Source organism: Enhydra lutris, unplaced genomic scaffold, assembly GCF_002288905.1.
Source record: "Enhydra lutris kenyoni isolate GAN:26980312 unplaced genomic scaffold, ASM228890v2 scaffoldscaffold17, whole genome shotgun sequence".
In the NCBI taxonomy this organism is placed as follows: domain Eukaryota; kingdom Metazoa; phylum Chordata; class Mammalia; order Carnivora; family Mustelidae; genus Enhydra; species Enhydra lutris.
In genome coordinates, this window is record NW_019154101.1 from 10409904 (window position 1) to 10426920 (window position 17017).

The 17017-nt window shown below is 38.2% G+C and overlaps 1 protein-coding gene across 1 annotated transcript in view; it reads right to left on the reverse strand.

Annotated features, from left to right (window-relative positions):
* LOC111147526 (zinc finger AN1-type containing 3) overlaps positions 1 to 17017 on the reverse strand; it is a 346816-nt gene that overhangs the window by 222632 nt on the left and 107167 nt on the right. The window contains exon 2 of the mRNA XM_022503589.1: positions 11953 to 11993. Coding sequence (XP_022359297.1) covers positions 11953 to 11993 — 41 coding nt within the window. The remainder of the gene's footprint in view (positions 1 to 11952; positions 11994 to 17017) is intronic.

Genomic DNA, 17017 nt, shown 5'->3' on the forward strand with positions numbered 1-17017 from the left:
AAGAAAACACGCATAACAAGAAGTGCTTAAAATTTTCAGATTCACTCTGTTCCTCTTACTACAGAACCTCAAAACTCAGCTGTAACCTACAACTCTTATTCGCTTCCAAAAGGGACTGGTATATCAGGCCATTTATACTCTGAACTTCTAACATGGAATAGAAGCAGAAAAGAGATCAGAGTACAACTCCAAACAGTAAGAGCTACAGGTTCATGAGGAAATGTTTTAATTTACCTCCTATGAAACAGGAATTTGTTACCCTGTTCTGGAAATTACCGTGAAAAACAAGTCGCCTTGAAGAGAAATGTTTGCATGTTGGTTTATCTACCATTCCACCCCATACCCTGCATTGTTGTATCACTGAACTTGGACGTCAACATTTAGATTCCCAGTGCTGTAACCTATGGCCAATTCTCGTTTGCTCACTTCAAAAAGAAATTAACCACTTATGGAACATGTCTGACATAAGAACATACTTACCTTTTAAAATATCTATAATATTATTTATAATTATATTAATAAAAGTTTAACATAGATATAAACAAAATTAAAAATCCCAAATCTCCCCAACTGCCAAAATTAAATTTTTCATGTACCTTCTCTTTCAGCTTTATCCCATGCAACTATATACATATAAATTATGTTATATATGTTAGTTATGGGTATTTACCCAAACAAAACTAAAATACTAACTCAAAAAGATATATGCACCCCTATCTTTACTGCAGCATTATTTACAATGTCAAGATATGGTAGCAACCTAAGTGTCCGGCAATAGATGAATGGATAAATAAGATGTGGTATACATACACAATGGAATATTACTCAGACATAGAAAAAGAACAAGATCTGACCATCTGCAACAATATGGGTAGACCTAAAGGATATTGGGCTAAGTGAAATTAAGTCAGAGGCTCAGCCAGTTAAGTATCTGCCTTCGGCTCAGGGTGGGATCCCTAATCAGTGGGGAGCCTGCTTTTCTCTCTCTCCCCAGCTTGTCCTCTCCCTCTCTGGCTCTCAAATAAATAAATAAATAATAAATTAAATTTTAAGAAGAAAGGAAGAAGAAGTATGAGGCAAGGGCCACCATTTTGACTGAGCAACCCTAGTTGACAGCAGTCAAAGCAGTGGTTGTCTCCGTTTCCCCTTCCCCTTCCCTTCTCTGGTTGACTTCCCAAGCCTCTTACCTCCACAGGCCTGATCCCACGAAGTCCCAGAAACAAGAAGAGGAGAATCCTGCAGAGAAGACTGGTGAAGAGATGCAGGACACAGAGGAGAAAAAAGCTATTCTTACTGAGAGAGCCAAGGAGGCAAAGCTAAAGGCCAAATATCCAAGCCTAAGACAAAAGCCTGGAGGTTCTGACTTCCTCATGCACAGATTCCAGAAAAGACAAACATACTTTGACTCAAGAGACTACAACACGGCCAAAGACAAGATGACGAATAAGTGATCCCAAGTACAGGACGAGACAAGAACCTGGTAACTAGTGATCACATCCCCATCTCACAGGATCTGTCACCAGCAAACTGTGGGGTAAGCTGGGCCCCCCCTTCTCTCCCCTTCCTCACCCACTGGACTTTTATTTATCATAGGGAAGGATGGAATGAATGCCTCATTAGATCTTCTCACCTTGCTAGCCAGAAATGACTGCAATTCTGCTGTGTGCTGCTGAAAAGGGATGTGGGTTGAAAAAAGGCTGAGTTCATTTCTTTGGTTAAACTGAGACTTCTACACCCTCACTATAGCCCAGGTAGGGGTCAGAAATAAGAGACTATGATTGGATAATGTTGCAAACATTCTTTTGTTTGCAAAAGGATAGATGTGATTTCTCCTTTTGGAAGAGAGTATCCCAAAACTGGTAAGCTAAACCTTGGGAATAATATGGTAGATTTACATCTGGAGGCTAACCTGACATACTTGGGATAAGGCAAAAAGATTGAATGAGATGTGTTGTCTGTGCCTCTAAGTGTTTTTCTTCCTTAGGCTGCTATTGCTTCGTGTTTCCATTATGGCAGGTTTAGAAAATCCTCAAAAAGAAAAACTGATTTGCTTGCCTAAAACTAAATGCCCACATAACCTCCCTTACTCAGTGAGTATCTCTTGACAGTTTACCCTGGTTCTTAAATAACAAAGACTAGAGAACATTATTTACATGAAACAAGCACCTTCTCTTTCTCTTCTGGCATGTTGCTTTTCCAAGTATCACGAGATAGTGGAAAGAGCACTGGGTTTGGAGACAAGATATCTGGGTTCTAGTTGCACTCTATCTCAGTAGAACTGACGCTTAACCTGGGTCAAGCCTTTTAACCTCTATGGCTGCCTATTTCCTCACCTATAAAAGAGCTGAATATAGGTAAGATTGATTCTAATTTAACAATCATATAACTGCCAGCTGGGGAAAAAAAAAATCTATGATATTCATTGTAAAACTAAGAAGGAAGGCCAATGGGTGAGCCTACAGATAGGAACCATTTTACAAATACATGGAGCAAGATGAAGCTGAGATTCGGGGTTTATAAATTCAGGCAAGAGGGCCTCACAAGTATCATGGTCTTAAGAAAAGGAAAGGAAGCTTAAGGAAAAAGCTTAAGAAGCTAGCTTCTATGGAAGCATCTTGCCCCCACCCACTTTCCTGGCCTTTGCTGCTAAAAAGCTATGGACCTGAGGACACATGCTCAGTCACACTCATGTGGTAAAATCCCACATTTCAGATATAACCAGATGCCAGATGTATTGTTAAGGAGACCAGAAGTAAAAGGACAAACAGAGCCAACCTCCAGGCCTTGGTACTAAGGCAGGGCTGAAGCAAAAGTTTCTTTCTTAGGCAATGATTCACCTTTGGTGGGGGTGGGGAAATGGTCAGGGAAAGAGAAAAGAGCATTGAGAAATCTCTGCTTTCCTACAGCTCAGTAATGTTAGTCCAATGAGATGAGAAGGAGAAGCAGCAATAATAAATCTGTGAGCAGGTGGAGGAAGGAGTGTTGGTGGCCAGCATCTTCAGTATACTTATCACTAGCTTGGCCTGAATCAAACTGCTAATTAGGACAGAAGAGGACCAGAGTAGAACAGGCCGAGGGCAAGATTCTGTAATCCTCTTTTGCCCTCTCATCTCACAAATTAGGATACGCCAAACATTTGGCCAAATGAGAACGGCCATGAACTTGCTGATGCGTATGCAGGGTGACGGCAGGTGTCTATACTTTTTTCCCTGACTGGTCATTCACTTGTCAGGCTATCACTCAGATTGGATGGAAGAAAAGTTGGTGAGGAAGGAATGCAAAGAGCAGAATTCCCAGATTCCCTCACCCCCAGATTCCTTCACTGTCACTTGCATATAATTTTTCTGTTTCTTGCTCCATTTCCTCATGCTGTCTTCCTTAATCTAAAGTCCATGTGGGAAGAAGGAAATGTGGAACATCCTTGTATAGTTTCCTCAATGCCAGCCATGTACATAGATATGCCATATTATTTTATATAAACATATAACTTTGTACATGTTCTTTAAGAAAGTACTGCAAGATTTCACTTATTATGTGGAATCTAAAAAGAAAAATAAACAGAAAAGCAGAAACAGAGCCATAAATACAGAGAACACACTAGTGGTTGCCAGAGGAAAAGGAGGTGTATGCGCAAAATAATTAAAGGAAAATGGGACATACAGGCTTCCAGGTATGAAATAAGTCACAGAGATGGAAGGTACTACAGAGGGAATACAGTCAATGATACTGTAATATTGACAGTGATACTGTATGGTGACAGATGACAGTTATGGTGAGCACAGCATAAAATACAGACTTGTCGAATTACTGTGCTGCACACCTGAAACTAATGTAACATTGTGTGTCAACTATACTTCAATAAAAATAAAAATAAATTAAGTATAGTCTAATCAAAAACAAGATACCACACATACTGCTCTGTAGTCTTATCAATCAGCATTTAGCTGATATCCTTATATTATTTTTGAAAGGGAAAATAAAGATCCCAAATAAACTAATGGCATGTTAAGAGCATAAATTCTTGTTATAAATAAATTATAAATAATTATAAATTAATAAAAATAAACATTATAAATAATATATAAATAAATAATAAATAATAAATAAAATTATAAATAAATTCATGTTAAGAGCATAAACTCTATTATTCAGTAATAATTTCTGATTTAGGTAGAAAATTTGACAGCAATGAACAAGAATGATAATTTTCAAATTGGATACAAAGTATGCAGCAATGAGGAAAATAAAATCCTCCTTGACTACTGGCCATTTCAAACACTTAAAGCCTCTCCAAAGTCCATTTTGAACTAAAAACAATAAATATATGACAATACTGAGAAATAACAGAAGTAAACATGAGTGGCGCCTGGGTGGCTCAGAGGGTTAAGCTTCTGCCTTCAGCTCGGGTCATGATCCCAGGGTTCTGGGACTGAACCCTGCACTGGGCTCCCTGCTCAGCGGGAAGCCTGCTTCTCCCTCTCCCACCCCCCCTGCTTGTGTTCCCTCTCTCCCTGTGTGTCTCTCTGCCAAATAAATAAAATCTTAAAAAAAAAAAAAAAGTTTTATTTTCTCTCCAAAGTATCAGAAACCAGCATCTAAGATTACTCTTTTGAATAAGTACCTGAAAACAGAATCTTACAAAACTAAGTATCACCTAGCTCTAGAGTCATGCTAGAATGTGTTTCTTATGTGACATGTATCATTTATTGTAACATTCTTTACCAATAATGAGACACAAGCACAAGTAACCATGTAACAAAAATAAACAACTGTCTTCCAACAAATACATATATTTTAAAAGTTACATTCAAAGTAATTTTCAGGGGTGCCTTCTGCTCAGGCCATGATCGCAGGACCAGCCCTGGGTCCACACCGGGCTCCCTGCTCAGCCTGGAGCCTGCTTTCCCTCTGCCTCTGCTGCTCCCCCTGCTGGTATGTTCTCTCTCTCGCTCGCTTGCTCACTTACTCTCTCAAATAAATACTCTTAAAAAAATTAATTTTCAGAAAATTAAATAACTACACCAGCAGCTTATAATTTAATAAATCTTTATCTGTATTTTTAATTAACCTTCAACTGACAAGAGATCTCTTATACTTTAGTTCCTCTATTTTTGTCCCTTTCTGTAAATTGACGTATTAATGCACATTAGAAGTATTCCTTTTTTTTTTTTAACTGAAGTATAATCGACACAAAATGTTATATTAATTTCAGGTGTAAAAGACAGGAATTAGTCAAGTCTGTATGTTATACTGTGCTCACCACAAGTGTAGCTACCATCTGTCACCATACAATGCTATTACAGTATCACTGACTACATTCCCTATGCAGTACCTTTCATCCTCATGAGTTACTCATTTCATAGCTGGAAGCCTGTACCTTCCACTCCCCTTTACCCATTTTGCCTGTAACCTTATTGCCTCCCCTCAAGCAACCACCAGTTTGTTCTCTGTAATTATGAGTATGTTTCTGCTTTTTATTAAAAGTATTCCCTTTTAAGAGATCTAGTCTGTAATGTTTAAAAAAAAAAAAAAGAACACAGCTTCTTGTACTGCAAGTAATTATCTCTCCATATTTATCCCATCTTGTATGAATCATAAACTAGCATATATCCTGAGTGGAACAATATATTCAGTTCATGTCTACAGTATAAATAAATTGCTTACTTTGATTTCTCAATGAACTACTTTTGTCAGTCTATAAATAATAAACATTTTAGTGTCAGTTTTTAAAGGAACATACTGAAAATTATTTATACATTAAATACATACAGGATCAACTGGTTCTTTTTACACTGAGCACATGCTAAGTTTGTCTTTTGATAAGCATCTAATCATCAGTGATACTCAGAGAACCTTCTGCCCCCTGGGACAGATCTTCAGACTCACTCCCTTATAAAGTAGAAAATAGCATATACATAATAACAACTTCCCAGTCACCATACTCCCCTACAGTAAGCATGTCCAAGGGTGGTGGAGATAATGCCACACTGCTAAAGGAGTCACTCCTGTCAGTTCTTTAAAAACTTCTGCTTTCCCCACTTGTGATCATCCCATTTGGTGTTTCTCTCAACCATACTTTTATTTAGCAAAACCATTCTGTGAAAAGCACTGCTAATATGGTAATACAAGAGGGCTTTGTGAATGAGGTACTAAATGTCCCAAAATATCAAAGACTAACAGTATCTTAATTGGGTTTACACTCAAACAGAAAATAGCCAGTATCATTGCTACCTTTGTAAGAGGTAAGACTAGAGGCTATGCTTGACTTTTTGTATATATTTTAATATTGCAGCAATGAGGTTTATTAGTTCATGCTTTCACACAGAAAATCATGTAATTCAAACTACTCAAGAGTTCAGAATAGACAAAAGTCACAAAAAATCAACTGGTTAATCCTTTGCCTAAAGACAGAAAAGAACTATGTCTATTTTCCAAAGAAAATGGGAACCCAAAAAACTCAATGACTTCCCAGTAAATTTCTGCAATTCAGCGGTTTTCAAATCACAGTCGTTTTAAATTATAAACCCAGTAATAAGTTATTTTCATTTATCCATGTAACTCAAACACAGGTTTCACAAAAACAGTATTTGCCCTTAATGTCTGCAGTGCACGGATTATTTTCTATCCCACTCAATTTTTAAAAATGCAATCATGGTGCATCTGGGTAGCTCAGTCAGTTGAGCATCTGTGTCCTGGTTTCAGCAGAGGTCGTGATCCCATGTGTCATGAGACAGAGCCCCAAGTTGGGCTCGGCACTCAGCAGGGAGTCTGCTTAAAGATTCTCTTGCTCTGCCCCTTCCTGCTAAAATAAATAAATCTATCTTAATTGATTAATTAAATGCAACTGTGACCCATTAGATTGATTTCTCTAACCACTAATGAACCACAACATCCAATTTTAAAAACTTCATTAAAAAGTACTGGTTCAGGGTGCCTGGGTAGCTCAGTGGGTTGAGCATCTGACTCTTGGTTTCGGATCAGTTCATGATCTCACAGGTCGTAAAATCAGGCCTCATGTCTGGCTCTACACTCACTGGCGAGACTGTTTAGGACTCACTCTCTCCCTCTGCCCTTCCCCACCGTCATGCACTCTCCTGTGCATGCTCTATTTAAAAAAAAGAAAAAAAAAAACTTTTAAAAAGATGCCCCCCAAAATAAGTTTATTTACCATAACTATAAATATCGTGTTGTGAAATTTTGAGGCTTTCTAGTGTAGACGTTTACTGATTCTTGCACAAACAATATAAAAATATTTAATAAAAGAAAAAGCATGAAAGGATATTATTTTAGAATATTATCAAGGGGGAGGAAAGCTAAAAGTGAACCAAAAATGATGATCAAATAGCTTTAAGAACTAGAAAGATTTGTGGCAAGATGAATTGATAACTTACTTTCAAGGATGCTTAAATATCATCCTTTTCAATACTTTACACATTCTTTCCATAACTTCAAATAAACTGCAAATCTGCTAAGTAACTTTTTATCCTTTCTTTAGAGGTAATATAAAAATAGTTAACACTCTCAACTGGGAAGGATAAAATATCAACTAAAAGGTGGGAGAATTCCTTATCCAGACTGCAAGTACTTCCGGCTTCTGCTCACAGATAGTCTCAGTCTTAAGAAAACTATACCAATGTTTCCAAGAAAATATATAGAGAATTGTGATCTGAGGAAAGAAAATACTAAACATGCATAAGGGGCACTGACAATTAAGTAGAAAAAAAGCAAACACTTATGAGAATGTAAAAAATATATATAATAAAGATAACTTTCCTTTTTTTTTTAAGACTACATAATAACCTCAGATAAAGAGAATTCAGAAGACCATTTTCAATCCATTGCAACTCAGTTCATAACATTAGAATCAATCTTTTTTTGGTGGCTTCCCAGAATACTCACTTTAATTTTTTTTTTTACTTTTTTAATTTAAATTCAATTAATTAACACATAATGTATTATCAGTTTCAGAAGTAGAGAGGTCAGTGATTCATCAGTTTTATATAATACCCAGTGCTCATTATATCACGTGCCCTCCTTAATGTCCATCATTACCCAGTTACCCCATCTCCCTTCCCCACCAGCAACCCTGCCTCGGTTTGTTTCCTATGATTAAGAGTCTCTTATGGTTTGTCTCCCTCTGTGATTTCATCTTGTTTTATTTTTTTCTCTCTTCCCTTTGATCCTCTGTTTTGTTTCTTAAATTCGACATATGAGAATACTTCCTTTAAACATCCTTGTGATTCTGGCACAAGAAAATCTTGGATGATAAGGGTCTTTAGGTCAAAGGCACTTAAAGGTTAAGAAGTAGCACACTGGATGTGGGGGGTTGGGGGGGGGAGAGACACCTCCAAATGTCCTAAAATGATTTCAGCCAGGTCAAACCAGGATTCAAGATGCCAAAAAATAAAAATGGATACAATATCCTCCCATTTCAATGAGAGAAATTCTGGTTAAGCTGCAAGCTATTAGGAACAGCAAATCCAACTGGTACTCTTCTACATTCATGCAAATGGCTGATACAGACATTCCTTATTGTAACAGTATGGAGAAACACTTATTTGGTATACAATTTACCGGCAAAATTAACGATTCAATGGCTTTTTTGTAACTTTCATTTCCCATTCCCTTCTTATTCCCTTTCTCCAACTTCAAATACCCCAGGAATCTTTTATAAAGAAAAGGAAAAATAATCTGAAGTGACAGTAGGTATTGGGGCATATGCTCACAATTTGACAGAGTATTTCATCAGAGGCAAACAGTTATCAAAGTTAGCTATAAACTAGGACCTACAGTTCCTCACCTAGTAAACTACTATCTCAAAGATTTTAAACATGTTTTTTACTTATTTCAATTTTACGCAGACAAGTTACAACAAACTCACTTTTTCACCACAAAGATTTATTCTGAAAAGCAATCCTGAAAAATAACTAACCTAATGGGACACAGCAGCTGTTTCTAAAGTGATTTTTCCATCTTTTAAAAGCACACTGTATCCTTTATGGTAAATTTTAAAAGAGTATTTAAAATCACAGTGGCTTTGGCTAAAAAAATCTTGATGTTGTCCTACACATCTAATATCTATGCTGCAAAAATGTATTTCTGTACTCTATTTCCATACAGGAACAAAATCCACAAATATATCTGTAACATTCAATGACTTTTCTTCTGTACTTCAAAAAAGAACACTAAATGCTACTTCTACAAGCAAAATGTTACTAGTCATTCCTTTCAAATGATGCTAAGGAAATTAAGAATATGGGGATGGGGGTGCCTGGCTGGCTCAGTGGGTTAAAGCCTCTGTCTTCAGCTCAGGTCATGACCCCAAGGGTCCTGGAATTGAGTCCAGGCTGCTGGGATCAAGCCCCGCATCGGGCTCTCTGCTCAGCACAGAGCCTGCTTCCCCATCTCACTCTTTCTGCCTGCCTCTCTGCCTACTGTGATCTGTCAAATAAATAAATAAAATCTTTAAAAAAAAAAAAAAAAAAGAAAGAAAGAATATGGGGATGAAGATAAAGGGGGAAAAAGGAGTATTTTCTTTACACACTTGAAAATACCCTCTTAGGGGCGCCTGGGTGGCTCAGTGGGTTAAGCCGCTGCCTTCGGCTCAGGTCATGATCTCAGAGTCCTGGGATCGAGCCCCATATCGGGCTTTCTGCTCAGCAGGGAGCCTGCTTCCTCCTCTCTCTCTCTCTGCCTGCCTCTCTGCCTGCTTGTGATCTCTCTCTGTCAAATAAATAAATAAAATCTTAAAAAAAAAAAAAGAAAATACCCTCTTAATATTTTTGAAAGCAAAAAAGCAAAAATGACAAAGCTAAATAAAAAGTAAATGGACAAAGATCACCATGGAAACAATAAATAATTATTACTATAAAAAAAAAATCAAACTACAAGTACAACGAAATGCAAAGAACACACCTGAACTGCCTTCACTGGTAATTTTTAAAATTTTGTATTTAGTCAGGGACACAAGATGGTTCTTTGAGTATTTGATGTGAGCTCCTTTACTCAAAGGTGCCTGGCTTTGTCCCAAAGCCACACTTTACTGAATTATAAGGGGAAGCTAGCTCTATATGGAGATAGTCATCAATCTAATACACATTTTGTCTCACTGCTATTTTCATCTTTACTATAAAACTTAAACTCTCACCAGTAAGGAAGCATTTCTTCATATATGTGTAATTGTAGACATGCAGAGTAAAAAAGTTACAATATGCTCACTTAATGGCAGACATACTGTTAAAAGTTGGATAAAAACCAAACTTACCAATATTTTTTTCCTTGTAAAGACCCAAAATGTTTGACAAATTCCGAACTTTTAACAGATACAAACTGCCACCTTTCCCAACTCCCCCAGTTCCCTCCCAACTATCCCCAAATTTAAGCATAAACGTAAAGAACTAAAACCTAACTATGATTATGTTCTTGCCCAAGTAGCATAATGAAGAGAAGGTGAAATCTAACAAAGAGTCTCTCCTTAACCAATCTCTAGCTATAGGCTCTTCTGAGCCCTCTTCTCAACTAGGACTCAACCTTGACCTATAAAAACTATAAAAACTACAGACTCAACACAAATGGTTTCATCTAGGCCTCCCCCAAACATTAAATATTTAAACAAACACCAACACATTTTCTAACAACTCAAGGCCCCATCCCCAGGATGACCTTAGCCCCTCTTAAAGTGCCTGCCTGAGAAAGCCCAAGGCTACAAAAAATTAAAAGTTTTTCTAGCTGTTAACACCTGTCTACAAGTCTCTAACCACCCTATCTTAGACCATTTACTATTTGCAACTGAATCCTTCCTCTGTCCCTTTGAGATGCACATGCAACTCCTAAATCTCAGGAATCCCTATCTCAAGGACATGAAAGCCATTCCTTTAAAATCTAACCATCAAGAATGGTAGGGCCTATGTTTATAAAAAAAAGTATTTAAAAAAAAAAAAAAAAAAGAATGGTAGGGCCACAGTCTCTCAGTCTCAGTAGCATAGAATCTAAACTTCCAGGACATCAGCTAGTAGACACAACCAAACTAGTCATCACTTACACTGACAAACCCTTTATAATTCTTTACTTCCCTGATTCTACTGAGCCAAGCTAGCAACTTGCTAGCTCATTCTCCATTCTCCCTCATTCTCCTCATTCTCCATTTAAAATGCCCAGGTACCTCTGCACAAACTGAAGTTGTATTCAGTTCAAACTGAACTTTGCCCTATTGCTATACATTCCTGATCAAAACCTGTCCTGCATCCAGCTTTATCTTTGACAAAATGACTAGAAAGGAAGATCAAACATATCTCATTAAAGACTTAGTTATTTCATATGAGATCATTAGATATAAAATTCTTTTTTAAAAATGAAGGTTTAAGTTCATGAAGGAGTCATAGTTTATGGAGTCAACCAATCAGCATTTGGGGGGGTGGAAAAGGCCCTTGACAAACATCAAGCCCAAGCCCTTCATGTTACAAATGATGACTCTAAGGTCCAAAGAGATTAAGTGATTTACCCAACGTAATTTCAACAAGGGAACTGGATTCTAGGGCTAATTCAACATGATTCTCTTCCTGACTCCAACATGAAAATATCCTCTCTCTTGTATTCTCATTGGTAAAAGCAATATTCACTACTAATATTTCAAGTCAAGATCAGAGATGAACATGTTGTTATCCTACTACAACACAAGTTTTTATAGTTTCACTATATGCCCACCACCGTACATTATTAAAGTCTGTTGGATGCAAGTACACAGAAAATTTTATTTCACTCAGGGAAGGCTGTTTCAATTGTCCTAGGGAAATACATAAAGTACCCTGGTAAAGAGAACTACTTTCACATATATGCAAAGGAAACAAAACCCCATGCATAAACACAAAGGAAGGCCAAATAACTTAGATCGTCTTAAAAACAATTAAAAGAAGAAAAACTAAAACAAATAAAAAACCCTTTTTCTGCACTTACCAGCAAAGCATTTGGAACAGAGATTCATAGTCTTGCTGGACCTGGGGCAAAAAAAAAAGAAAAAAAAGAAAGAAGAGCTAAAAATTCAGTATTACTCTAATGAAAACATAAAGATGTTCGAAATTAAGCAAGAAATCTCCTGGTCAGGGGATTAGCTAAAAACTAATGCTAATTAAGTCCCTAACCAGCAACCCACTCCCACAAGAAAATGAAAACAAACAGAACAACAAAAACTAACACACACTTTGTTATCAGTGCATCAAACAATGCTTTATTTTTTGTGATGAGCAAAATTCAGAAATTGCATAGCATCGAGATCAGAATTACTCTAACATGCCCAGATGACACAGGAATCATTTTGTCCCATAAAATTACCACATTCCCTCTGTTCACAATGGAACATATACCACAAGTGAAGGTATCACTACAAACAAGGAAAATTTTGTCTGTAAAGGAGTAAAACTTTCTACTCAGATACACCCTCATTTATCTCCCTAACAATATTTGAATTTTTATCTCATCTTCTTTCCCTTCATTCTAGTCCTATTTCAGATCCTGATCACATTTTGACCCTGTTGTTTAAAATTCTTTCTTCAGAGGTTCCCAATCAAATTATTTTTCATGTCCTTTGATCTGTTAATAATAGCTACAATTCACTGAATACTAACTCTGATGGGCACTTAACATACATTATCTTATTAATCTTTCCGCCATCCATGAGATGGGTATTACTATACTGCTTTGTTTCTAAAATGCACTTTAAAAAATCACATTAAAATTTCTACAACCAGGAAACATCATACGATTGGTTACAAATGATGTCTAAATTAATGAGGAAATGTTCCTACCACCTCCTCCCAGGTGTTATTAAATTGAGGGATCTCAGGAAATAGAGGATAGTCTTAACTCCATTTGACAGGCAAGCAGCTTGCCCAAGGTCACAGAGCTGGGGAACTACAGAGGAAATACATGACCTTGGCCAAAAGCCATCCTTTGTTCATAGCTTAACACAGCACCTGACACTACAAAGCAGCACAGGCACAACACGGTGGGCAATCAATAACTTGTCTACTAAGTTCTTCTCGTTGCTGTTTCCCTTCTTGATCCTGTTCCAAGTGGACACATTCCTACAGCTTTCTTCCCCAAACCTAGAATACTCTATATTGGATAAACTGAACTGTTTACAGCTTAATTCCTCAGCAACTCCCTTCCCAGTATCTCGGTCTTTGCCCAGAGATACTCCTATACACATTAAGCCAACTTTCTTCTGCCCTCCCTAGTAAATTCTACAATTAATGAAAGCCTCCCTCAAAAGTATTCCCTAATGGCTATGGTTGTCTTCCAATGTACTGGAATCCAAGACCTAATGGCAAGTAATTGTCACAGAGACAAAATTGGGGAGGTGGGTAGGAGGTGGGGGTCCACTGTTTCTCCTTCCCCAAAAGAGATGCTATGTTAACAAGTGAATCTTTCTTTAGGACTCTGCTTAATACAAAGACATCAAAGGCAATAAGGAAATTCTGAGTATTAAGACGAAAAGATGTTATTATATTGGTAAAAATTTACTTATTACATGACTACTATGTGGTAAGCACACCAGATGCCTTCAACTCCATTTTAACAAATGAGGAAAAAGAGGCTTCCAGAGGGTATATAATTTGCCAAAGATTAAAGAAAAAGTATGTGGATGAACCTGGTCTGCCAACTCCAAAGCCTGTCTTCTTTTCACCATGACAAACTAGGGCCTCTGTCCCCAATACAGAAGCTGAAGGGTACACATAAATCCTGAGTCAGCACTCTGGTAATTTAGGAATATGGTCCCACAAGCAAAGATTTAATGTACACTGATCAAGTAAGCTACTTGAGAAAGCAAAGGCTCTCATAAGGAAGAAGCCCAATCCCTGCCCTCCTCTCCAAATACACATACACATAGGGAAGCAACCTCAGGCTGCCAATTATTTCAGTTCCAACTGAAAGAAAACTGAGGATGAAGGAATTTCTTTGTTTACTAGAAATCCCAGGAAAGCAAACCTCTTCCAGATGTGGTCCCTATCTTTTGTCCATGCAGTACCACAGAGAGCAAGAGATAACTTGTTTAGCACTTCTGATGTTTCCCATTATCCTGCAGGAATCATGGAAAGTGTGCAGAGAACCAATGAGGGCAGCTCAGCACAGCAACAGTTTTATCATCTGTGTTTCACAAAGCTGGTAAGAAAGAAAAAAAATATATAGCAAAAATTGCATTTTTCTCTGCATCCCCTTCTCTCCCTTTAGAGAATTTTATTTTATTTTTTAAAAGATTTTATTTATTTATTTGACAGAGAGAGACACAGAGAGAGGGAACACAGGCGGGGAGGGGGTCGGACAAGCGGCAGGGGGGGGGAGAGAAGCAGGCTTCCCAACGGGCAGGGAGCCCGATGTGAGGCTCGATCCCAGGACTCCGGGACCAGGACCCAAGCAGAAAGCAGACGCCCAATGACTGAGCCACCCAAGTGCCCCGGAGAAATTTTTTTTAATATTTTATTTATTTATTTGGGAGAGAAGAGAGCACAAGAAGGGGGAGTGGCAGAGGGAGAAGGAGAAGCAGGCTCCCTGCTGAGCAAGGAGACCGATGTGGGGCTGGATCCCAGGACTCTGGGATCATGACCTGAGCCAAAGGCAGACACTCAACCAACTGGGCCACCATCCTTCCCTCCCTTCAGAGAATTTATTTAAAATATCCACTATACCTAAATCTTACTAAGTGACATCCATTCCACTTTCTGAATAGGAATTTCCCAGCAACGTTCTTAACAATCAGGTTATGAAAGAAATAATACAGCTACTGATATTATTAACCAAAACAGAGATGTACAAAATCTAAAATAAGCCAGCCTTTGGATATAGAAATAATGGCCACTAGTAATGCCAACTTGGATCACATAGTTCAGCAACACAGAACTTGAAAGAATCGCCAGAGGCTTCTGAGACCTTTTCTCCTTTCTCATATTCAACATGTAAAACTTGAAGCTAACCACAGGCATACAACTACTGATGGCCCATAGAAAGGCAATGTGATCAACCTGCAGTCTTGAAACAGACAACAGACTTCTCTATGTGACAGCAAACATGAAAGGGAAATAGGATTCTTTTATGTCCCACTGCTCCAAAGAAACTCCCCTTATAGAGATCTCCAAAGGCTACCATGCTTCTAAAACCAAGGATTAGTAGCTTGAATACTGGCCACCCAAAGAGATTAAATCCTAACCCTGGAATTTGTAATCCCTGGAATTAATTTATCTGGGGAAAAAAAAGGTCTTCACAAACAAATTAAAGATTCTGAGTTTACCCTGTATTATCCAGGTGGAGCCTAAATGATACCACAAGTGTTTCTGAGAAAGGGCACAGGGAGTCTGGAGAGATGCACAGGAGAGAAGGAGATATCAAGATGGAGGCAGGGACTGTAGCAGTATGGTCACAAACCCAGGAATGCTGGGACAGCTCACTGAAGCTGGAAGAGACAAGGAATGGATTCTCCCCTAGAACCTCACAGAGAGAAGGCAACCCTGCCAGATTTTGGCCTTTCAGCCTTTCAGCCTTTCAGAACTTTAAGAGAATAAATCTCTGCTGTTTTAAGTCATCCAATTTGTGGTAATTTGTTACAGCAGCCTCACAAAACAAATACACAATTAGGTCTCCGATCTCCTCTCACTCCTTCCCTCAATACCATTCATCCAGATGTACCCCTTTCGAAATTCCCTTTACTTTCACCTTCTTGTTCAGATTCTAGATCAAATTTACTACCCAAACCTAGTTTTCCTCACCTAAATCTCTCTTATGGTCACCTTTGCTGGTTCCTCCTCCACAGTCAAGACATTTACCTGGAAATCCCAGGGCTCAGTCCTCATTACCTCCACTTCTCCCATGGCTTTAAATATTCTATCTATACACTAAAGACTCAGAAATATTCACCCTCATCCCAAACCTCTTCAACTTGCTCCAAACTCATATATTTAACTGCCTATCTGACATGTCAACATGCAGCTCAAAGTCAACATTTCAAACTAGAACTTCCAATACTCCCAAACTTGCCTGATGCATTTTGTCCACCTTTGTAAATGCCAACATCTCCTTTCCAGTTGCTCAAGTCAAAAATCCTAGAAACCAGCTTTGATTTCCCTCTCTCCTATAGTCTCTCATACACAACACTCAGCAAAATCCATTGTGTCAATCTCCAAAGAGACCTCAAATCTATACTTCTCTCCTTTCTCAATGCTTCCACTCTGGCCACCATTACCTCACACCTGGGCCATTGAAAATGACTTTTTATTGGTCTCCGCATTCCCACTCTTGACCACTTACAATGATTTTCCACAAAGCAATGAGGAATCTTTTAAAACTAAGTTAAATCATGCTGGGGTGCCTGGGTGGCTCAGTCAGTTAAGCGTCTGCCTTCAACTTGGGTCATGATCCTGGGATCAACCCTGCAACTGGGTTCCCTGCCCAGCTGGGTTCCCTGCTCAGGGGACCCTGCTTCTCCCTCTCCTGCTGCCCTTTGCCCCTGCTCATTCTCACTCTCTCTCTCTCAATCTATCTTTAAAAAATAATAATAATAATAATAATAATAATAATAATAAATAAATTATTTTTATTTCTTGCTTAATGCCATCCAACAATTTCCTATGGCATTTAATATAAAATTCAAACATCTTTCCAAAACCACAATGTTCCTTCATGGTCTCACTCTGCCTACTTTCCCCTACCTCCTCTCTTTATTTCTTATAGTTTTTCTCCCCTCATTTACCGCATTCCAACCACACTGGCCTTTTTTCTTTTCCTAGACTGTGCTATAGAGCTCTTGCCCATGCTGTTTCCTCTACCCTTAAATCACAGTCGAATAGCTCTTTCTTATCACTCAGTCCTGGTTGAAACCCCCTAAGCAGGATTCACCTGACCACCCAATTTAAATCAGTCTCTCTTCCTGTTTTCTTTTAGCAAATTACCCTCCTGGTTACTCTTCTTTGGTACTTAACAGGAACCCAGTATTTGTTAAATGAAGAAATGAATCCCCTTTTCCTAAAGGCAT